We start from the raw sequence: 25,068 nt of genomic DNA, 5'->3' as shown, positions 1-25,068 counted from the left end.
TAAGTCTTTTCTACTAAGGAATAAAATCTTTATGGATCTTGATCTACAAAAATATAGATTTTTATTTAAGGCACTGGGGGGGGGGAGGTTCATCTGAGAAATTAACAAAACTTCAAAATAAAAATCTAATTCCAAGCAAATTTTAAAAACATCATTTGGCATCTTTAAACCATAATGTATAATCTTAATAGTAGAGCATTTACCTGAACAAACAAAGCAATAATTGCTATTCCATGTGTTTTCCCCACGGCCTCATCAATGCTGCTATAAAGGGTGGAATTCCAGTGGATAAGATGAAGCTGGAAAATAAATGACAAAGATAGAAGAGGTCAGTACCACATAAATTCATTTGTAATTTAGAAAAAGGAAAGAAAATTCTGGAATACTTTATACATTACATTTCTTAAATTAGAAAATCGAAGAATTTGAGAATTGAAAGGGACATTGGTGTTTCATATAAAACCAGCCTATATACAAAAGGATTCTATTATATAGAATATTCAACAAATATTTGTCCAGACTCTCCTTAAAAACTTTCATAGAGGGAAAATCTGTCATCTCTTGTGCCAGTGTATTCCATTTTTAATAGTTCAAATTATTAGGAAATTCTTACTTACATCAAACTTAAATTTGCCTCATTGTAATTTCTGTCTATTGCTCCTAATTCTATTTCCTGAGATCAAGCACAAGTCATTCTGTCTTCCATACTGCATCATACTTAAAGACAATTATTATATCAACCCAAAACTTCTCAGCTCCAGGATATTTCTATTTCCACTCCAGTTCTCATATGACATGATCTTGACACCTTGAACCATCTTGCTTGCCCTACTCTGGACACTCTTCACTTTATCAGTGTTATTCCAAAAATATGGTTCTGAAATACAAACCTAATACTCCTGGTTTACATATGACTTAAGCTGGGCAGAGTATAGCTGGACTTACAACTCCCTCGTGCTAGATATTATGGCACTCAGTGCAATTCAGTTCAAGTAATTAATACTATTTTAATACCAACCATGTGAAAGAGATTGTTCTGAAAATACAAAGGCCAAAATAAAACAATTATTATCACCAAAAATCACAGAGGTTGCATTGATCTATGTCAAGACTGGAGGGAAAATAAAATGAACATAAATAAATTTAAAATTGACAAAGTAATCTCAGAGTAATCATTAGTAACGGGGGATTTTGAAAAACCTTGTACAGGAGATAAGACTTGAACTGATTTTTAATTTTTATTTTCCCCAGTTACACAAAAAAAAACAACATTTTTTGGTTATACATGTATATTCACTTTTTTTATATATTTCCTTATGAATCCTGTTGGGAGAGAAAAATTAAAACACAAGAAGGAAAACCACAGAGAGGAAAAAAAAAAAAACACAGAAGAAATAGAAAAAAAATTGAATATAACATGTGTTGATTTACATTCAATCTCTATAGTTCTCTCTCTGATGGCATTTTCCATCCAAAGTTTGTTGGTAATGCCTTGGATCACTAAACTGACAAAAAGAATCTAGTCTTTTATAGTTGACACACAATCTTCCTGTTGCTCTATACAATGTATTCATGATTCTGCTTGTTTCACTCAGTATCATTTCATGTATATCTCTCCAAGACTTTCTAAAATCAGCTTGTTCATCATTTTTAATAGAACAATAATATTCCATTATATTCATCTACCATTGAACTGAACTTTGAAGGGAACTAAGGATTCCAAGAAGCACAAAGAGGGAGAATATTCAATACATGGGAGGAAACCTATATAAAAGTTACAGAGATAAAAGCTATATTGACTTAAATGGTAACTGGCAATAAAGTCAGTTTGGTTAGAATGTAGAGCACATAAGGGGAAGTAAAATGAATTTAATTTATATAGATTACTAAACACTAGATTGGAAAGAACTTTAAATGTTAAACAGAGGAGCCTTTGTGTTTTCCTGATGAAACCAGGAACTAGCTAAAGCTTCTTGAGCATGGCAGAGACATGTTCAGACTTATTCTTTAATAATGTAAATCTGTCTTTTCTGTGAAGAATGGAAGATTGGGGAAGAGGAGATACTTGCGGAAGGAAGACCTTTTAGGAGGCTATTTAGAACATCCAGGTGAAAGGTGGTACAACTTAAAATTGTATTTAGCTTTCTTGGATGCCATTTCATTGTAGTTCATTAAAATCCCCAGTAGTTTTCACACAAACTACTATCTAACTATATATCTCTTATCTTTAATTAATAAATCATTTTTGATTGGATCTAAATGGGAATAATTTTTAAGTAGCAGATTAAACATTGAGAATTTGCCCAAATCAAAGAGGTCCATCAAAGCACTGAAGATAGATATTCTTTTGGAATTAATTGAAAATATACCAAATTTTTAAGGCATGAATTTTTAAGATATCTATCAATTCCATTCTAATCTAGAGTTCCAATTTTTGGACAATTGTCATTCAGACAGAGACACAAATCTTAAAATCCTTAATTAAAAAACAATAATAAATTATTAATACTTTGAAAAAAGTTACTCTAGTAATAAATTTTTAGCTAAGTACAATTAACTCTCCTATACATTCAATAATAATAAAGTAAAAATCATTTCATACTTTTTCTAGCCTGGTGGGAAAGAACTAAAGCTGATTTATTTTTGCATGGAGGAAGGGGGAATCTAGCTGTTCAAATGACCAATCCAAGTTAATGTTTTGAACTACATGCTAACTTATTAGATATCACATAGTGTTCTGGTCCATCATGATCTTTGTGAACCCTGATTATCATCTAGATATCACTCCTAGATCTGTGTCTCTCATCAGCAATTTGATAAGAATACTACTTAGATCCTGTATCTAACTCAGGATTGAAATTATTAAATAACAGTGTCAGGGACAGATCTCTAAAGCATTAATGGCTTCATTTGCAATTAATATTGGCATAGTAATGACTAGTTCTTGCACTCAATAAGTCTATAAATGATTCAACTATTTTGTGCTATTGTTATTCAGTCATTTCAGTCATGTCTGATACTTGTTGACCCCATATAGGGTTTTCCTGGCAAATATACTGGAATAGTTTGCCATTTCCTTCTCCAGCTCATTTTATAGGTGAGAAAATTGATGCAAATGGGTCTAAGTAACTTATCTAGGGACACATAGCTAGTAAGTACTGAGACCAGGTTTGGATTCAGATTCCTGACTACATCTGCTGTACCACCTAACTGCCCAACTATACTATTATTTAAATCATATCTCCATTTTTTTTCATAATAATTGCATGAGAGAACTCATCACATGTTTTGCTAAAATCTAAGGAAACTATATCCATAGCAATCCCTTTGTCTATCCGTTCAGCAACCTTGTCAACAAAAGAAATGCAGTTAGTCTGGCATGACCTGTTCTTTTTGAAGCGCCTTGATTAGCCTTTTTTTTTTCCTTTTCTAGATGTTAACTATTCCAATAATAATACTAGAAGTTTGCAATGAACTGAATCACACTTACATACATTTTGCAAAGCCATTCTTTTCTTCTCCTATTCCTTTTTTAAACATCAGGATATTTGCTCTTCTTTAGTTCTATGACACTTCTCTTGTTGCCTATGATCTGTTAAACATTATCACAGTAGTGTGGCAATAGCTATTGCCATTTTTAATGCTCCTAAAATGTAACTCATTTGGGTCTGATGATCTAAACTTATACAGGGCAGGTAGGTGTTCTTTTACTATCATCCCATTATCAAGGTATCAATTCCATATTAGCTGTTTGATATTTCCTTTCTAACCTTGAGATCATTGTACCTGGCAGAGGAAAAAGCAAACAAAATGAGAGCTGAGCAGCTTTGCCATCTCCTTTTCATCATTAAACATCATCCCATCCATTCTGAACAGTGATCCTATTTCTTTTCCCTTAGAAAGCTTTGAAAACCACCCTCAGTTCTCATTAGCTTTTTTTGCCAACTTCATTTCATTCTGAATGTTAACATTCCTGGCACTGTCATTAGAGTATTGTGTCACATTTTATATTTATGCCCCATTACCTGCCCTTGTTTCCATCTTCTATACCAATCTTTTAAAAATCTACTTTGGGACCTGAGTTCCCTGTGTATCTACTTCAGTCTCTTGAGACATCTCCTAAAAAAGGAGATGTCTTTTCCTTTTCAGCTGAATCTGTTCTCTGTGTGTCATTAGAACTTCATTACTGAGAGCTCTTCCACCCCTTCTGAGCTGGATTCTCCTACAAAATTTCAGTCAATGTTTTCCTATTGTTCCTTGCTCTTCAAAAATCAAGGGTACATTTTTAAACAAAGTATCACTCTCTTCTCCTTTATCACAAATTCTCACCATCTCTATACTTAGCAAATAACTCCTCCTCATTGAAGAGAGTAGATTGAGAATAGAATTTCCTCTTGTTGATTCTACCACCTTTTGAAAAAAGGAATTATTATTAAGATAAGTTAATAACATATTAATTGCTTTGTATTTGGCAGAGAAATAAAGAGTTCTAGCAGATAACCAAGAGTGAAGTCCTTTATCATTACTATATATTCTTCTATGCAAGGTTTGTGATCTATTTATTGAACTCTTCATCCAAATCTACTTCTTCTCTAATGCCTTCAGTTTGCCCTTGTAGTGAATATACTACCTTTATTCCTAAGGTTTTTAATTTCTTGGTCATAACTTTTTAATCTTTGGCAATGTTTTCTTGATCCCTTAAAACATATCCCTTATGGTAAAAGCATAATTGATGATGAGTGCTGAGGTCAAATTTGAATTCAGGTCTTCCTGACTCCAATCCCAGTGCCCTATTCATTTTACCACTTAGTTGTATAGAGTACAATAATTGCTTTCAATTATGTTGTAATGATGTAGTAATACTGTAATGATGTAGAATATTGAGACAGACTGAAGATCTTCTGTCTCTGTCTCTTTGACTGGTTGTTTCTACTCAATATTCAACTCAAATGCCACCTTCTAGAAAAAAGGCCTTTCCTTTTGCTAATACCTTCCCATCTGAAATAACTTTGTATTAGTCTTTGACCTAAGAGCAGACTTCAACCTTTAAAAATTAGCAAAAAAAAAAAAGCAAAAAGAACTCAGACCATAAAAAGCTTTTATGGAGACAGGGAAGAACAGACCTTAAACCCTAAAAACAAAATGTCTTCAGATGAAGCCCCAAAGGGTGATATGAGTTGGTCATCATCTCACAAGACTCTCTTGGAAGAATTCAAAATGGATCTTAAAAGAGAGTTAGAAGAAAAATGGGTAAGTAAATGAGAACTTTTCAGGAGAGTATAGAAAAGGAAACAAAGAAATTATCTGAAGAAAACTCCTTTAAAATAGATTCAGCAAAATATATTTTTGTATTTGTGAATACAAAGTATTTGTATTTGTGAAATGGGAAAAAAGCAGTGAAATATGTGAATTTCATTTATTTTTTATGAAAAGACAAGAGCTGAACTAAAAATTGGATCTTCAAATACAGAACTCAAAAAAAAAAAAAAAAGCATTAAAAGATAAAAAGGAAAGAAAAAAGCTGTTTCTTTTAAAAGTTAAAAAGCTTACATCCCTATATAGGAAGATGATATGTTTAACTCTTGAGAACTATATCTCTGTTAGGGGTATACTTAGAGAGTGAAGTTATAATATGACTTTATTGTGATGATATGAAAAAAAAAACTATAGTTGGAAAAGAGATATACTGGAAGAAGGAAAAAAGGAAGGTAAAATGAGGTAAATTATATCTCATGAAGAGGCAAAAAAAAAAAAAAACCTATTACAATTGAGAGAAAGAAAGAAGAGGGAATCTTAATATCAACAGACATGGATCAAAAAGAGAATATCAGACATATTTAGTTTCATAGAGTAACTTGTCTCATCCTAGAGGGAAGCAGGAGGGGAAAGAGAAAAGGGGAATGCTAATAGAAGAGAGAACAGAAGTAGAGGGGAAAAGGATAAAAAGGGGGGGGAGGGACTGTAAAAGGAGAGTACTGTTTGAGGGAGATAGTGATCAGAAGAAAACATTGGGGAGGTGGGAACAGATGAAAGTAAAGAGAAGAATATGGCTTGGGGAAAATAAGATGGTGGGAAATACAGAATTAGTCATTTTAACTGTGAATGTGAATGGTATGAATTCTTCCATAAAATGGAAATGGATAGCTGATTGGATTAAAAGCCAGACTCCTACAATATGCTGTTTACAAGAAACACATTTAAAGCAGAGTGACATATACAGAATAGAAGTAAAAGAGTAAAGCAGAATCTATTATGCTTCAGGTGAAGTAAAAAAAAAAAGCAGGGGTAGTGATTCTGATCTCAGATCAAGCAAAACCAAAAATAGATCTAATTAAAAGAGATCAATAATAAAACTACATCTTGCTAAAGGGTATCATAGATAATGAAGTACTTTCAAAACTAAACATATATACATGAAGTGATAAAGCTTTCAAATTCCTAGAAGAGAAGTTAAGAAAGTTTCAAGAAGAGCTAGACAGCAAAATTATACTTAAGGGGATATCAACTTCCCTTTATCAGAACTAGATAGATCAAACCACAAAATAAGTTAGAAAGAAGTTAAGAAGGTAAGTAGAATTTTAGAAAAGTTAGGTATGATAGATCTTTGGAGAAAATTGAATGGGAACAGAAATAAATATATTTTTCCTTAGCAGTACATGACAACTACACAAAAACTGACCATGTAAATGTGTGGAGAAGGAAGGAATTTGTGGCCAAAAAAAGAACTACATTACATTATAGAATGCAAGAGAGTTAATTTTGATTACATTAAGTTAAAAAGTTTTTGTACATACAAATCCAAAGCAGACAAGATTAGAAGAGAAGCAATAAACTGGAGAAGTTATTTTTTACATTCACAGGTTTTGATAAAGGTGTCATTTCTAAAATATATAGAGAATTTTACTCAAATTTTTAAGAATACCAGCCATTCTCCAATTGATAAATGATCAAAGGATATGAACAGATAATTTTCAGATGAAGAAATTAAAACCAATTCTAGTCTTATTAAAAAATTCTCTAAATCATTATTGATCAGAGAAATGCAAATTAAGACAACTCTTAAATTGTTATATACCCCTCAGAATGGCTGAGATGGCAGAAAAAGAATAATGATGAATATTGGAGGGGATGTGGGAAAACTGTGACACTAATACATTGTTGGTAGAGTCATGAACTGATACTACCATTCTGAAGAACAATATGGAACTGTGCCTAAAAAGCTATCAAACTGTATACTCTTTCACCCAGCCATGTCTCTATTGGGCTTATATCTAAAAAAGGGGAAAAGACCCACATGTGCAAAAAATGTTTGTAGCAATTCTAATATAAGGAACTGGCAATTGAGTGGATGCCCATCAATCGGAGCTGAATAAGTTATAGTATGAGTGTTATGAAATATTATTGTTCTATAAGAAATGATCTGCAGGATGATTTCAGAAAGGCCTGGATATACTTACATGAACTGATGCTAAGTGAAGTGAGTAAAACAAAGAAAATATTGTACACAACAACAATGATTATATAATAATCAATTCTGATGTATGTGACTCTTTTCAACAGGGAGGTGAGTCAGGCCAATTTCAAAGATCTTGTAATGGAAAGAGCCATCTGAACCCAGTGAAAGGACTATGAGGACTGAGTGTGGATCACAATATAGTATCACTTTTTTGCTGCTGTTGTTTGCTTGCATTTTGTTTTCTTTCTCATTTTTCCCTTTCTGATCTTATTTTTCTTGTGCAACATGATAATTGTGGAAATATGTATAAAAAAAATTGCATATGTTTAACTTATATTGGGTTAGTTGCCATCTAGAGGAGAGAGTAGGAGGAAGGGAGAGAGAATAACAATTTGGAACACAAGGATTTACAAGGGTAAATATTTAAAATTATCTATGCATGTATTTTGAAAATAAAAAGCTTTACTTTTTTTAAACTGAACCTTTTTGGAGATGAGAGGAAAAAAGAAATCAGTGCATACTTCTTCCCTCTCAAATATTCCTTCCAATTCCAATTATCACTTCCAACAGTTTTATAGCATGGATAACAAGCTATTCAACCAACAGTCATTTCTTTCTATATCTATACTGCTTTCAAATATGTACATATAGTAAAGAGTTATACAGTTATCCTGCTACAATAAGATGGTTGGATGCACAATACCCCTGAAACCTGCAAAATTTGCATAAATATTTGGCCTTCCTTTTGTACCTGAGAAAAAAATCTAAATTATTATAGTATTAAAAATATAAAATGTGTTGATATTATACAATACTATACATATAGTTTTATACATTTCTGAGATTCTAAACCTTTCTGTATCATCTGCTGGCCTTGACATGTTATTGCAGCTTCCACAAAACTCCCCCAAATTACCATCTACTTTCTTCTGCCAACATGTGATAAATCAAAAACACAACAGAGCCAATTACATATTAGAAGGGATAATTATAACTGTTTTAATAATATAAAAATGTTGCTCAGGATAAAGTTTAGAGTATTATATAACAAGGGGACAGAAATGTCAATCTGGGTCTTTTGGGGCTTCTAAGTCTCACTGAATATGTATACACACACAGATATACTGTACTATATGTATATACATACTGTATTACATATACATATATATCACATGTATTATTCTATATGCGTGTGTGTTACATATGCATATGTCTGTGTATATTACACACACATACACACACATATATATATATATTACATGTCTGTACATATATATATATGTATGTATCTCCACAGTGAAAATAAGAGCTCTTTATGATTAGAGACTAGTTTCTTCTGTCTTTCTATTTCTAACACAAGACACCTTGTAAATAAATTAATAAGCAATTGTGGACTTTATTGTGGAAGGCTTCAAAAATACCTAAAGGAAAAATTTATATTTTTGTGGAGGGCCACAGATAGTGGGGAAACTCTGCATAAGGCAAAAGATCCTTCAACCCAGAGAGAACCTGCTGACAATGTCTGGTTTGGCTCTCCATCTCCCCTAAGAGCTCACGGCTTTCCTGAGAAGTCAGGAGGCAGTGACAACCTGTTTGTAATTAAAGCAAAGTGATACCAAGTGGCAAAAGATATTTACACACAATAGCAAGTTGTTTATGTGGTACTGTATGTGCAGTATGTAGTTAGCACAAGCGCAATGTGCTAGGGTTATATAAGGGTATTAGGGTATATAAAATTGAGAGAATTTGGAATAAATGGATTCAATATTTGACCATCTACATGAGTCCTGCCTCTTCTAAGACCAAGGACTCGGGCTGATACTGAGATCCTCCAGAGAGCTAGTCTGATCACAGCATATTTTATTCAAAAGTAACAAGAAGTTTGTAAATCTTCTTCAGAAGGGAACTGGTGTGGGCAATGAAACTGAATTCCAGGATTGGATATAGAGAACAGGACTTATATGTTCTGAGCATTGTGAAACTGTAGCACTCAAATAAATTTTGATAGAGAAGCTCTACTATTATATTTGTAAGAATTCTAGCGCTCACATTTTAGTGAACTGGTAGTACAAGTTAAAGAAGTAATAAAATTCTATTTAGTTGTTAAGTTTGTAGATTTTTTAAAATGATACCATGAAATAATGAATTTCAGTGTAAAGCTCCAAAAGAAGATATTTCTGGCATCCATGATAAAATGTTATCTTTGAAGTAAAGATAGATAACGCAATAGAGGATTTTTTTTCTCCCATAAGTATGACTGCTTTAAAATTTACCTAGGGGCTGCACCTGCTCATTCCATACTGATCAAACATCTACAAATGACCAGATTAATTTTACTATTTTGTAATCAAGTTGTAGCTACTCACTGCTTTGCAAAATTCTTATTATATGAATATCAACCTTTTATTTAGAATGTTATTTTTACAACTCCAGTCTCCAACTATAGTTTTTTACAACTTGAGAGTGCATTTCAATTTAAGTCCCAAAATTATGACTACAAATTCAACTATCATGGCCATTGAGGAGATTGAAAAGAAAGTCAAAGAAAATAATTGTCAGAGATGTTATTTTTAAATGCTAATTCTAAGGTATTAATTCAACACTAGAGGGTGCTCTTGCAGTCCTCTTATCATCCTAGAATCTTATTAGAATAAACTAGCTCTATTAAGTCAAGTTATAGGCTGAGCCAAACCAGTAGAACTATAAAGTTCCAATGGATGTAATTATCAATGAATACAAACATCATGATTATGTCTTCAAAAAAACAATATCCCATAATCTATCAATTCATACTCTAATAACAAATCTTATCTTTTATTCCTGTAAATATAATAGTATAAGAATGACGTAAGAAAAGAATTAGAATTTGTTGCTTTACATCAACAAGTCAATATTTCTAGAGACTAAAATATTTTCAGGTAGTAGAAAATAAACTTAATTCTAATAGCAAGGGAATATGGTGCTAGTTTTAAAGCAAAACATTACTTTTTATATTTAAACTGTTTCTAAAGTATAACCTTAGCTTCAATAACTACCTAATTAAAGTATGATTACTCACAAGAAGCAAATTCTTTTCAGTTCTGAAATATTTTAGCAATACTTCATATTTGCTGATTAAAACTCTAAGCATTATGAGAGAAATATGCTAAAATACTATACTGGAAGATAGTCATGGGACAGGATGATTTCTGGGTAATCTGTATATATCAATGAACTACAAGCTCTAGCAAATCCTACTAAAATGGCAAGATTTTGAGGATGGACACAAGGGTGGATTATCTATGTATTATCTGAAGATAATAATATATGTAAAATCTCACTGATGGATATAGACAGACAGATAGACATATAGATATATTCATTATAAAAGTTCCCAAAATATCTAGAGATTTAACAGGTAGATTTCTTCCTTAAGAACCATGCCTTACAGCCCTTTTCATAGTAGCAAGAAACTGGAAACTGGGTGGATGCCCATCAGTTGGAGAATGGTTAAATATGTTATGGTATATGAATGTTATGAAATATTGTTGTTCTATAAGAAATGATTAGGAGGATGATTTTAGAGAGACCTGGAGAGACTCACATGAACTGATGTTAAGTGAAATGAGCAGAACCAGGAGATCATTGTACACAACAGCACAATATTATGTGACAATCAATTCTGATGAACGTGACTCTTTCCAACAATAAGATAACTGATGCAATTCCAATGATCTTATGATGTAGAGAGCCATCTATACCCAGAGAGAGGACTGTAGGTACTAAATTTGGTCACAACATAACATTCTCACTCTTTTTGTTGTTGTTCACTTGCATTTTGTTTTCTTACTCATTTGCTTTCTTTATTTTAATCTGATTTCTCTTGTACGGCAAGAGAATTGTACAAATGTTTATACATATTGAATTTAACATATATTTTAACATGTTTAACATACATTAGATTGCTTGCCATCCAGGGGAGGGGCGGGAGAAAGAAGGAGAAAATATGAAACATAAGGCTAAGCAAGGGTCAATGTTGTCAAATTATCCATGCATATGTTTTGAAAACAAAAAACTTTATTAGGAAAAAAAAAAAAAAGAACCATGTCTTAAACCCAAATCATTCTACCTCTCATTGACTGACCAATAATAAGTCTAATTTTAGGTCATTGTTTGGGCCCAATTGACTTAAGAGTTAATATAAATTGCAATTGCTTCTTCTTTGGTCACAAACTTTAAGGATCTTTCCCTGTAGATTGTATTTTTTTTTTCTTTTTACTAAAAAAGAGGCCATTCTTTGTCTCAGTTCTTATCTCATACATCACTTCAGTCAAACCAAGACTTTTAAAGTACCCTAGGTTAAAAGGGCCAAGATCTCTCACCACATACAGGGACAACTCCAGTCATCCTAATCTATATCTTGGCACTGGATCCAGATGACTCCTAAAGAGAAAATTAAGCTGGTGACTTTGCACAGCAGCCACCCTCACTTAAATCATGGCATTGCATATCATGGCATCACCTTCCTAATGTAATGGTACACTTCAAGGAGGAAGGACAAACAACAAGAAGATGTATGATAAACAGATATATGTATGTGTGTATATATATATGTGTATATATCTATATAAAGATATTTATAGATATACATATATATATATGGAAAGAGCTAACAATTAGTGAGACCTAGATCTACACGAAAGATAACCATACTTATCTTTGTAGACATATATTCAATTTTATGAAATTCAGATTTTTGAGCCAGTGAACCCCTTTTGATTGGATAGGCCCCTCAGTCCCCTAGACTACACATATGCTGAGACTTAAACTAACTCAGAGACCAGGTATCCCCCCTCACCCAGCTGCTTTTGTGATATTGCACAATTTGAGTTAAGTTTCCTGGCTCCCTACAGAAGTACACAGAACCTGTTCCTAACATGGTCTAAAGTCAGGAAGCAATCAGGGAAATGGGCAAACCAGCTAACAAAAAGAATCCCATCATAAAAAAGTTATTAGTGTGGTGCCATGGATAGAGCACCAGCCCTGAAGTCAGGAGGACCTGAGTTCAAATTTGGCCTCAGACACATAACATTTCCTAGACATGTGACCCAAGGAAAGTCACTTAACCCCAATTGCCTCAGGAAAAAAAGTTATTTGGGTGATAGGAATGCTCAAAACACAAATCCAGAAGAAAAGAATGGCTCCATAACATCTACAAGCATACCCTTCAAAACAAACAAACAAAACCACAGAGTTGGGCACAAATTCACCTAAAATTCTTGGAAGAAGTCAAACACGAATTGAAAAAAAAAGCAGTTTAAAACATGATTTTGTGAATTAAATGAGTACTAGAGAAAAATGAAAAAGAAATGATAGCTATGGGAGAAAGATTTTTTTTTAATTAATAGCTTATTATAAGCCATGTGAAACCATGCCCAAGCAATAAACTCCATGAAAATCAGAATGGACTAACTACATTGACTATATTAGACAACAAGAAATATTAAAACAAAGACAAAAGCCTGAACCTAAAAATGGAAGAAAATTGAAGATACTTCACAGTAAAAACAAGTGACCTGGAAAATAAATCAGAGAGGTCTTGATTCTATACTGATTTTACCACAATTTAATGTTGATTATGAAAGATCATTTAAATTGATAAAAATGAGCTAGAAAAGGAGATGGCAAACCACTTTAGTATCCTTTGCCAAAAAATATACCAAATTGGGGTCTCAAAAAGTTGGACACACCTGAAAAATGATTGAACACATATAGATATGATTCCAATTAAATAAATGGAAAATTACTCAAATTAAATGTTATTCTACAAGAAATTATGATAAACTTAAATATGTATTTTTCTTAAGATGCCCAATATAGCTACCAATAAGGGGGTGGGGGGGCAATGGAGGCAAAAGAGAGTTTCATTCCATTTAAAAGTTGGCATCATAATCATCCTGAGATAGCTTTTGCTTAACCTTTCTCTCATGGCAAAGGTTTTGGCTTCCTTTACCCACTATAGGACACTGAGGTCCACATTCTTTCCCTAAATTTTGTCACTAATTCAGTCCTCATTATGAACAAATGCTCAATAAAAAAATAACAATGAAATTAACTCCATATCTTGAATTGGCATTTGCTATTAATTTTTCTTAATATATCTGTCATTTTTTCAAATTAAACAATCTTATAACATCATTAAAATTTCCATATAAATCTTTTGAAGAAAGCCTTTTTTGACTGAAATATTGCTATAGAGATTCAAAAATTGTGATTACCTGCAGCTCATTAAGAAGACATATCATTAATACCTGACAGACATTAATCCTAACATGCTTAACTGAGAACAATGAACAAATTTCATAAAGTTATAAAAATGGAACCATACCTCTGGCCTTATAATCATTTATTTTTTCCTAAAAAATTAAGTCTGAGGATGGCATGTCACCTTAATGGTTAGTTATCTTAAAGATTGATGAGAAGTTTCTTTATTAATATGAGTAATATGATAGTAAAGCACCACAAGGAATGCTGGAAATTTACCAAAATAAAAATACCATTTACTTCATATCCTTGCTTCCAACCTTCCTCTTTCTTAAGCCTCAATTCTCTACTTCCAACTACCCATTAGATATTTCAATTTTGACATACACTATCATTTCAAGTTAAAACATACTTAAAATCAAACTCTGAAATTTCCCTCTTTGATCACAGTCTCTTGCCTTTCTAATAAGTTTTGTATGCCATCAAATCCACTTAACCTTTTCTTCATACTTATCACAACCCTTGACTCACCATCTCCCTTGTGTCTCCAGTCTGCCCCCAATTTCTGCCTTCATTTACCTTCCTACCAGCCTACAATTATCTGTTTTAATGATACACTCACTTCCATACTACAGTCCCTTTCGATTGCCTTTTTCTTACTTGTACCCTGATAATTGTACTACCACAAAAATTTTCCAACACTATATTCTCCCATAATCTTACTCCTGGGGAAGAGTCCTAGAAAAGCAAGTCACAAAAATGTGCTAATCCAGTCCACTACAAATTCATATGTAACATGGGTTAATTATGATCTGGAAGACCAGGTCTATTACACTGTCATATTTCTCTCTCCAAGCTTCTCCATTAGCTGGCAACTGGTTTGAGTCCCCACTGTGTCCCCTTCTTTTTGATTAGTTTGTACAAAGAAATATTTACTTCAAACATATAGAAAGAATATCCAAATATTTCAACTCAACTTCTTGGGAGCACAATCCCCTGTACACATTAACTTGGTCTGTAGGAAAAGCGTAATTTAAGATTTGGAGTCACGGTTGCATTTTCAGTTTCCAATTGTTTTTTTTTTTTTTTTTCAGTTTCTATATAAAATTAGTTCCACTAAATTCAAGCCCAAAGCTATAGGGCTTCCTTGACAAATTGGTCCAATATCTACCCTCGAATCCTTGATATCTCAAATTCCTGAGAGGAGGCTCCATTCCTTACACCTAGAATGGAAAAGGACAAATGAGACAAGAAAACTTCAAGTGTATTTCTCAGGGCCTAAGTAAAAGGAGTGGTGGCCATCACATACTGTGTATCAGATGCTGGGAATGGAGTTCTTCACTCCTATTAATCATAAATGACAGAAAAGAGACATACCACATTGTCACATAATTTTAAAGTTGTAGACAGTTTCAACAGTGAATGGGAAAAGACTACTCCCAAATATTTAATAATCCAGTGCAGAATGTCCAAGCATTTGTCCATTCTCCCGTCTCCCAGAAGTAGTTCCTCAGCACCTCCCATGTGAACTACTCTATTTAGTAATCTGAGAATCCACTAACCCCCCATTATACATTATATCTAGTCTCAGCTGGGGTTTCTCTCCTGATTAACAATCTTTTAATTCAGCTACTTATGCATTTCAAATATTTTCTACACTTCCAAAAGTTCCTAATCTCCCCAACTCCCTATATTTTTAGCATATCACTTTGACATCTATTGCCAGAGAAGACTGAGATTCCTCTAAAATTATTGCTGTCATCTAGAACTATGCCCAAAATGCTATAAAACTGTTAATACCCTTTGACCCAGAAGTGTCTCTATTGGGCCCAAAGAGATCATAAAAAAGGGGAAAGGACTCACATGTGCAAAAATGTTTGTAGCAACTCTTTTTGTGGCAGCAAAGAATTGGGGAAAGAGTGGTTGCCCATTAATTGGGAAATGGTGAACAAATTGTAATACATGAAGGTAATGGGATATTATTGTTCTATAAAAAATGATGAACAAGTTGATCATAGAAAGGCCTGGAAAAATTAACATGAACTGATGCTAAGTGAAACAAACAGAACCAGGAATACATGATACACAATAATAACAACACTGTGCAATGATCAACTATATAAAGCTTGGTTCTTCTCAAATGTTGAATTCAAAGAAATTTGATTTTGGACAGAAAATGCCATCTACAATCAGAAAAATAACTAAGGAGACTGAATGTAAATCAACATATGCTATGTTCACTTCTTTTTTCTGTTTTTTTTTTCAATCTCTCCCATGGTTTTTCCCATTTTCTCTGATTTTTCTCTCCTAACATAATTCATAAAGCAATGTGTATTAAAAATAAATAAATGAATGAAATTAGTACTCTCTTTGCTTTTCCTTTTCTCCTTTCCTTCTGTCTCAGAAAAGAAAATTGTTATCCTTCTTAACAAAGTTAACTAACCCTTCCATCATGCTTTTGATTCCCTCCGCCTTCTCTGAGAATTTGCTTAACTATTCCCTTTCTGCCTTGTATGTTTCCCTTCTCCTTCATATGCAACAACAAAAACCTTCTCTTGACTCCTTGAACTACAATGCTCTCTCTCCTCTAAATACTATTATATTTCTTGAAAACATAGTTTATATTCACTGATTCTATTTCCTTATACTGATTCTCAATCCTTTTCAAACTGGTTTAAAAGATATCTTTGTATTTGAAGACAAAATTATGATCTGGAAAAACACATAGGTTTCATGTTTTCAAAATTAAAAGCAAATTATAAATATCCCATGTAATTCTGAGAACTTATTTTTTCATGCAAACTACAATCTTTAAAGACTTTCTTCTAGGATGGGAACCTTGTATAGGATGAATACACAAGGAAATAAACTCATCAAGAAACCTTAATTTTTATGTTCGCTGTTTTTATAATATTTTTCCAATTATATGCAAAAATAAGTTTACATTAATTTTTTTTTAAATTTTTGAGTTCCAAATTTTCTTTTTCCCTTCCTCACCTCTCCGTTCCCCAAGAGGGTAAGCAATCTTATAAATTACACATGTAAAATTATATAAAACATAATTCCATATTAGTCATGTTATGAAAGATGACATATACCAAAAAAATTAAAAACAATATGCTTCGATCTGCATTCAGACTCCATCAGTTCTTTCTCTGGATGTGGATAGCTTTTTTTACGTCATTTACAGTTTATTGCATAATAATCTGTTACTGTTTATAATCCTGTTACTGTGTATAATGTTCTCATGCTTCTGCTAGCTTCATTTTGCATCAGTTTGTGTCTTTCCAAATTTTTCTGAAATAATTCTGCTCATCATTTCTTATAGCATTGTAGCATTCCTTCAAAATCACAAACCATAACTTGTTCAAACATTCCCTTATTGATGAGCATCCTCTCTATTTTCACATATACCCCCCCCAAAAAAAAAGCTGCTATAAATATGTTTGTATAAATAAGTCCCTTCCCCCTTTTTTGAAATCTCTTTGGAAATACAGATCTAGTAGCAGTATAGCTGGATCAAGAACTATGCAGAATTTAAAGTCTTTTGGGTATAATTCCAAACTGGTTAGCTATCTTTAAAAAAAAAAAAAAGTTCTGTTCACATTAAACATAAAAAATTCAATTATAAAGAATTGTTTCAAGTCTGGGACTTAATGTTGAGTATCAGAGGAAAAATGTCAGGTCCTATCTATGTCCTATGAAAGGCAGAATAGTCTAAGAGAAAGATCTTGGAAACTTAACCTTAGCTTAATAACTGCTTTCTCCACTTACCAGTTGTGTAGCATCGGGCAATTCCTTTAACTATTTTGGATTTCAGATTCTTTGTCAGTTCAATAGACATAGTAATATTTGCTCTACCCATTTCACATAGGTGTCAAGAGGCATTGTATTATGAATGTATTTTATAAAATGTATTGTCTTTCACTAATGTGAATTCTTATTGGGCCTTCATATGTCTTCTGGAAGACCCATTTATATTAAAAAACTATAGCTAATTTTATAATTTAGTAATTAAGGGAAAGGACAAAAATAAGCCTCAAAAATTTAACAACAAATATTCAAGAGAAGATGAAATACACCTTGGTAATTGTTTAAATGAACTGTTTAAGTAAGCAGATTAGGGGATTAAAGAATTAAATTGGCAATAGGGAAGCCATCTGTCTCTCAGCAGATATGGTCTTAATTACATACAATAATTGGTCCATCTACATGCAGATAAACTGAAGGAATAATGTATATGACTTAAGAAAGGTATTAAATTTTAAAATGACTTTTTCAGTAAATCATTTAAGTATGACTTTACAGAAGGACATTTAAGAAGCAGATATAATAGTAATAATGAATTATAATTATAAGGCAAATTTTCTCATAATCTAAGAATGGAATGGAATAATCAAGAATTTTATTTCCAGCCCTGTCATCTACTTGCTAAATCGCCTTAAGCAGGCATTAATCTTTTCTTTGCATTTTCTTACAGGTAAATGGGAGACAATGATGCTTTCCATTAAAAAAGTTTAAATCCTTTACATAATTAAAATACTAGTACTAAGGTCATGTTTATAGAGTTTTGAATATGACTCTTGGGACAAAAAGGCATTGGATATGCTTCACCTCCATAAAAATATAGCTCAAAGAAGGCTGTAACTTCCATTTTTCATATTCTTAATTTCCTTTTGTTATTATTTGCTGCCCCCCTTTAGGATCAGGTCATGATATAATTTGAACTGAATAATCAACAAAAGATGTTTCTCTGGAAATTTCTGCCTTGATAAGTAAGGAGAAGGTTGTGAGAAGAAATCATCTAAATAAAACTGAAGATAAGTTTTACTATTTCAAAACATTTTGTACTTGACAGAAAACCAATGGCATTCCATATTCATTGATTTGAATTAATTTCTGCTTTTCTCAGAAAACATCATTGCCTACCACAATAATAATTCTGATCACTAATTCTGCTGACAAACTAATGTTATTATCTTCATGTAACAAAAGTCAGAGAAGGGCAAACCCATAGTTCCTAATTTGACATAAACAAAGATTTAGTCCACCCAATTGAAAACTACATTTCCCGTGAAGTCAGGGGCCCCAAGAGTTGAGACTGATTGTAAGGGAGGAGTGAATGGAAATGAAGGAAGTTGTTGAATATCTATAAGGATCTTGGCTAGAATCATAGATATTTTATCCTGCTTAAAATATAGGAAAAATAGGATCTAGAAGTTGTGCCAGATCTGGGAAGTCCAGTTTCTAGAACAAAACTCACAACAGGATAGACTGCTGACTAACTGATAAAGAGAATATGAGCCAGCAGAGATATGGAAATTGCTATATTCTGTGCTATTTCAGCTTCAATCATGGTTAAAATGATGACTGCAACCTATGAGGAATGGGTGACGGAAAGCAAGAAGAAACAATATGATTAACAAAACATATATATACTTACAGAGAGAGGGGGGAGAAAAACAGAGAGAAGAGAGAGGAGGGAGAGAAAGAGAGAAGAAAGAAAGAGAGAGGGGGAGAAAGAGAGAGAGAGAGAGAGAGAGAGAGATTACAGAGAATTACACTGATTTCTACAATTTACAGGTGAAATCTGCAAAGAAATTTCTTTACAATGCTTTAGGGATGATAGGCATGAGGAGAAAAAAATTTGAAGAATGGATTCAAAAAATGTTTCTTTTATTTTTTGTTTCCATTTCTATTCCAATTAAATACTTTTACTACTCTGTTACTTTAGTTTCCATTAACATAGTAGTAACTTGAGAAGTTCCCAGCTTTTGAGTAGAGGCATAGTACATCATGACAAAGAATTACTAAAACAAATTAAAGTAATGGAATAATAAAGTTATCAAAGGGCCTATGAACTGTAGTAGAAGATATGTAATAAACAGAAGAAACAAAGACACAGAGACATGGCTAGATAGATATATAGATGACAGATAGATAGCTATACCTGTGAGTATACATATATACATATGTATCTCCTTATCTCTATGTACATATATGTCTCTATGTGTAAGTATGTATATGTATGTGTGTGTATATATGTATATATACATATACATATATATATATATAATATATACCCACATGCAATACTTTAAATGAATATTGTATCCCCAAAAAAAAATTAAGGCCAAAATTTAACATAGTCATTTAACTTCATTATGTCTATAATTCTGATTTAATTTCATTATGTTTATAATTTTGATAGCATATATATATTTACCAATACTGGCAATATTTCCTAATAAAAAAATCATATGGTTTTTTTCTCTGCAGTTGTTTGGCCTTAAGTTAGACACATTGACATTTTCAGTCCAATGGTAGCTATTTAGTGTAGCATAACAGATAAAAAAAAATAATTAACACCTCTATAACATTAAAAACTATAACAGATTTAGATCATACATTATCTTTTTAATATCTACAATCATCAGAAGTGATCTTAAAGATCATCTATCTATTACTCTCATTTTTCAAATGAGGAAACCAAAGCCTGAGGGAGTTGCCTAAATGATCTGCCCAAACTGAGATTCAAAAAATCCAGTCCATTTGGTCCCAAAAGCTATATTCAAATTATAACATGATTTTAACCTTAAAAAATTTAATAGTTTAAAAATCCTTTTTATATGAAATTCTACTGCAGTTTTCACATTCAAAATTTTAACGTGCCCAATAAATTGTGTCTACTTAACACAAAGGATAATGAAATACTTGATACAAGTTTCTAATTAAAGAACTTTTTTTACGATGGCTATACCAGGCCAAAAATATTTCGATTAAATTGTTATTTATGAAAAATATTTTTCTTATTATTCTGACCATTTGTGGGAAAGATTTTATGCTATTATATATGCTATGATCTTCACTTCATGAATTATAATTATATGCAGTTAAAATGAGAACTTTTTCAATTTAGGCTTAAAATTGTATTTCTAAGAATTGCCACAAGAATTATTAGAGTTATAAGCTGTGGATAGAAAAAAGTAGTGAGAACAAAAACATACTACACTTTGAAACAGTTGTGTGAAACTGATTTGAATAATCACAATTTCTAGAATATAAACAATCTATCTCTGAATATATATATTTTTGTCAATATATATTTTTTTAAACATTAGTAAATAAAACCTAGGGAGGAAAAAGCCTTATTATGTAAACAAAATCAAACTGAAAAACTACACCTGTGTTTTTCCGAAGAAGTCCTTCATTATTTACACAAGTTCTGTGATTTATTTTAAAACCATAAGAGTCCAATCCAGTCCTCTTGTTGCCAGAGATGCACAAAGGATCATTCTTTTACAAACCCACTATAAACCACACCACTTATTTCAATGAAGAGGAGGAGCCAAGCCCTCATCTTCCTTTGCATTACTCTGTGCCTGATCTAAGGAATATTCTTGTGCTGACTTTAGCACAAGATCACAAGAATCAGTGACTGATTCCATCAAATAAGATGTTACCAATGAAATCCAAAAACTGGATTTTATGCTGGTAGTGGCAAACACATATAAAAATGTGCCCCTGTTTTCCTCTCTTAGCCCTTGCCTAACTTTTAATGGCTATTGGATGTGATTTGTGTTAGTAGCCAAAACATAAATGAATCAAGAACAGGATATGCTACAACTAGAACATAATTAGAGAATCATACATGTTTGTGTTTCTAAGACCAGATACTTCAAAGTACCATATAATTAAAATGAAAATAATACATTTCTGAAACAGGATTCATAGATATATTTGTTTGTATCCTAATATCAAAAAGTTCTTTGAAGAAATATGTTTAACATACATGCCATGTTAATAATTTTGTTTGTTTTAAAGTGGGGCATAAAAATGAAGATATTGCCCTTTTTTTAAAAAATCAAGTGAAGAAAACTGGAACAGCTGGAGCAGATACAGTAATGGCTACATGCCTCCTCTTTAAAAAGCAGAGAGACAAAGGAGATGGAAAAAAGAGAGAGACCAACAGGATATTTAAATGGCCAAGTATGAGAGCATGCATGGATACACTGAGAACTGAGGCTCAAAGCCAGATGGCAGTAGAAAGCAGAAAGCAGATGTAAAAGCTTAAAGCTAAGATTGAAGATGTGACCTATGCTGCAAGAACTTAGAAGTTTCTTGAGCCTTTTAATGTTCAGAATAATTTTCAAGGGGGTGCTGATGAATTACTTAACAATAATAATCTTGAAGCTACATAGTAAAGGTATATGAAGAAATAAATCAGAACATACATACTTGGAAGGATTTTCTTTAGTCTTATATTTACTAAAGATAAGAGGTTTTTAGCCATTCTCTATGTGTATGTGTCTCTGTCTCTTTCTATCTCTGTCTTTCTTTCTTTTTCTTATGTGTGTGTGTGTGTGTTTGTGTGTGTGTGTTTTGTGGTGCTCTTTAATAATCTGGTGAAACTTATGTATGCCTTCTCAAAATAATGTTTTTAAATATACAAAATCAAGTACATAGGTTTATCAAAGAAACCAATTATGTTGAAATGATTATGCTTTTTTTCTTTATCTAAGTTCACAGACCCCCTCCAATATCTATCTATTGACCCTAGAGTAAGGAAATGCTTTGCCTTCCTCATACATGGTATTAGCACAATAAGAAAAGAAAAGCTGTTTGTCTACAGAATTATGATTAGAGCAAGTGAATTTTTTCAGGGGGTGAGTGTTTCCAACCATAGTCAACTAAATTCAGCCATGGTATTTAACTTAAAGAAGATATACTAAATTTTTATGATGTTAAAAAAAATTACTATTGCTGAGTATTTAAATACAAGGAATAAAAGGGCCAGAACAAGGAAATTATTTAAGAGAACAATAAAAACTGACTTTTATATGGATTTAAAGTTTACAAATTGTCTTCTACAGTAGAATAGTCTGGCAGTTGCACAGTCTGAGTTATCGAGGGATTTTTTTTCTGTTTATATTTGCCTGCTCTACTGATCAACTAATCCTTTCTATTTGAATGAATGTGTAGATGAATGAAATAAATTTCTAAAGTACTTTTAAAATAATTACTATTTATCAAGAACTGTTTTAGTTGCCAAGAGCAGAAATACAAAAGGAAAACTAGTCCCTCCAATCAGGAAGCTAACATTCTAGAGAAGGAAATAATCCATTTAAGGGAGCTCTGGCTATGGAGAGGCACTTTGATCCAAAAACTTACTAGGATGATTAGTACAGCCACAGAGATAGACACTAGGAGAGTGAATGGTTTGTATAATACATTCTTCTGAACATTACATTATCTACAGCCATGCAGATTCTTCATAGAAGAGCCTCTTTAATGATCTGTGCCTCAGGTTTAGCAAAAGTTGCATACCTAATAGAACATTTTGAAGTTCTTCTCTCATCATATAAAGACACATTTGGTTGTTCCTGTGGTCAGGACAGATGATATATTTGTAATTTAATTTAAAAGTTAATCTATGTAATTTCTTATCATCTGCAAAAAAAATAATATTTAAAGATGTTTAAGTTCAAATGAATACATTGAATAGGATACCATTTTGTGGAAGTTTGGGCTTGGGGGTATTACTGGGACTATATTATACTAATGAGCTACACTTAATTTAGAAGCAACCACCAGGAGTAAGAACAAAGTCCATTTTGTTGTTTAGTTGTTTCAGTCATGCCCAAGTTGTGAACCAATATGAGGCTTTATTAGCAAAGACACCAAAGTGGTTTGTTATTTTCTTTTCCTTACAGATGAGGAAACTGAAGCAAACAGGATGAAATGATTGGTCCAGGGTCACACAGCAAGGCTGAATTTGAATGAAGGTATTCCTGACTTCAGGCATGATGCTCTATCAACTGCCCCATGTGCAATTCCAAGGGTAAATTTTAAAAAACCCTTCCAAGTCTTTCTCAGAAACTTTTAAATATTTTTCAGTCATGGCAATCTCACATTCAAATTATTCTGTATAAAATATGCCAGAATACTCCTCAAACAAAAGAAAATTTCAATATGAAAGGTTTCATATTGAAATTTGTCCAAAGGAAAAAAATGACTTTAAACTTAAAAATGAGAAAAAAAAAATCCATAATTTCTAAGTTAAAAAACTAGCAAGCAGAAAAATGTTGAACTATACATAATCTTTAATATTCAAAGCTAATCTTAAAAGAAAATTGTTATTTAGATCGTTCTTGTTTTTCTGGATAATTCATTTTTAGGAAATATTTCAGGAAATAATAAGCATCTTCATTACCAGGAAATTTTTTTTTTAAATCACATCACATGTGAAAGGATATAATAAAGAGAACTCTGTGCAGGTAAAAATTAGGAGGAAAAGGAAAACAATGAAAAGGAATAAGAGAAAAGAATGGAAAAATGAGAGGGAGAAGAGAATAAACAACATTTTTCCTAGTACTTTAAAAATGCATTGTTTGTTATATGGATAATTCCTAAAATAATATGTCTCACAATGCTTCTACAACTTAGGACATGGTATTCTGAGGATCTTGAGGAATATAAATTTAGAAATTGAATATCTGGTTTCCAGCCTTCTGGTTGATATAGTTCTATGAGTCCAAATAGGCTTGAATTCAGAAAATAGATACACAGAACCCAGATGGCCCTGGAAGAGAAAGTAAGGCTGATGACTTTGCACAGCCCACCCTCATTTAAATCCATTTCACTTTCATGTCATGATATCACTTCCCTGATGCCATGTTCTTCTTCTGAGAACAAAGAACAAACAATTTATTGAGTTAATCTGCCCAAATTGGGGCCCAACTGAACTGGCCAATTGGACAATACAGCTCGCTATTCATAAAATGTTTACTATACCTATATTATACTTTTCTAAACATTTTACCTTCTCAGTTTCTTCATCAGACCATGCATGAGCAGTAACTAGAAGGTAGCACTGAAATGAAGAAAATGAGATGAATTCTATTGCTGGTTTAAATTCTAATGCTGGTTTAAAATTTTAAAAAATTAAAAAAAAAAAAACCTGAAATTGACATGAACAAAATCAATCATAAACACCATCATCACCTAGTTGCTCCCTTGGTGCCGGTGATTGTCTCCCTCTCACTCTTTCCAAAGTCCCCTCTCATGTTGACCTTTTATGACAATATTTTTTTCCCTTTAACACTATTCCTGATGCTGTTAGGAAGAAAGGATAGGAGTGGGAAGACCAAAACAGAGGCGGTAAACAAGTTAAAAGACTTTTCTTCTCCAGAACACCACAATTAAAAGTTTTAATGATGTCTTCAAATATTTAGATGTTGAAATAGCTATTTTAAAAAACTAAAAGAGAGGCAGCTAGATACACAGTGGATAGAACACTCCAGCCATGGAGTCAGGAAGACCTCAGTTAAAATCTAGTCTCAGACACTTAATATTTCCTAGTTGTGTGA

At 32.4% G+C, this 25,068-nt stretch overlaps 1 protein-coding gene across 1 annotated transcript in view; it reads right to left on the bottom strand.

Moving 5' to 3' along the window:
- Positions 1–25,068, bottom strand: part of CA8 (carbonic anhydrase 8) — a 156,343-nt gene that overhangs the window by 80,944 nt on the left and 50,331 nt on the right. The window contains exon 4 of the mRNA XM_051970151.1: positions 204–299. Coding sequence (XP_051826111.1) covers positions 204–299 — 96 coding nt within the window. The remainder of the gene's footprint in view (positions 1–203; positions 300–25,068) is intronic.

This window comes from Antechinus flavipes, chromosome 1 (assembly GCF_016432865.1).
Source record: "Antechinus flavipes isolate AdamAnt ecotype Samford, QLD, Australia chromosome 1, AdamAnt_v2, whole genome shotgun sequence".
NCBI lineage: Eukaryota > Metazoa > Chordata > Mammalia > Dasyuromorphia > Dasyuridae > Antechinus > Antechinus flavipes.
This window is presented reverse-complemented; position numbering and strand designations above follow the sequence as displayed.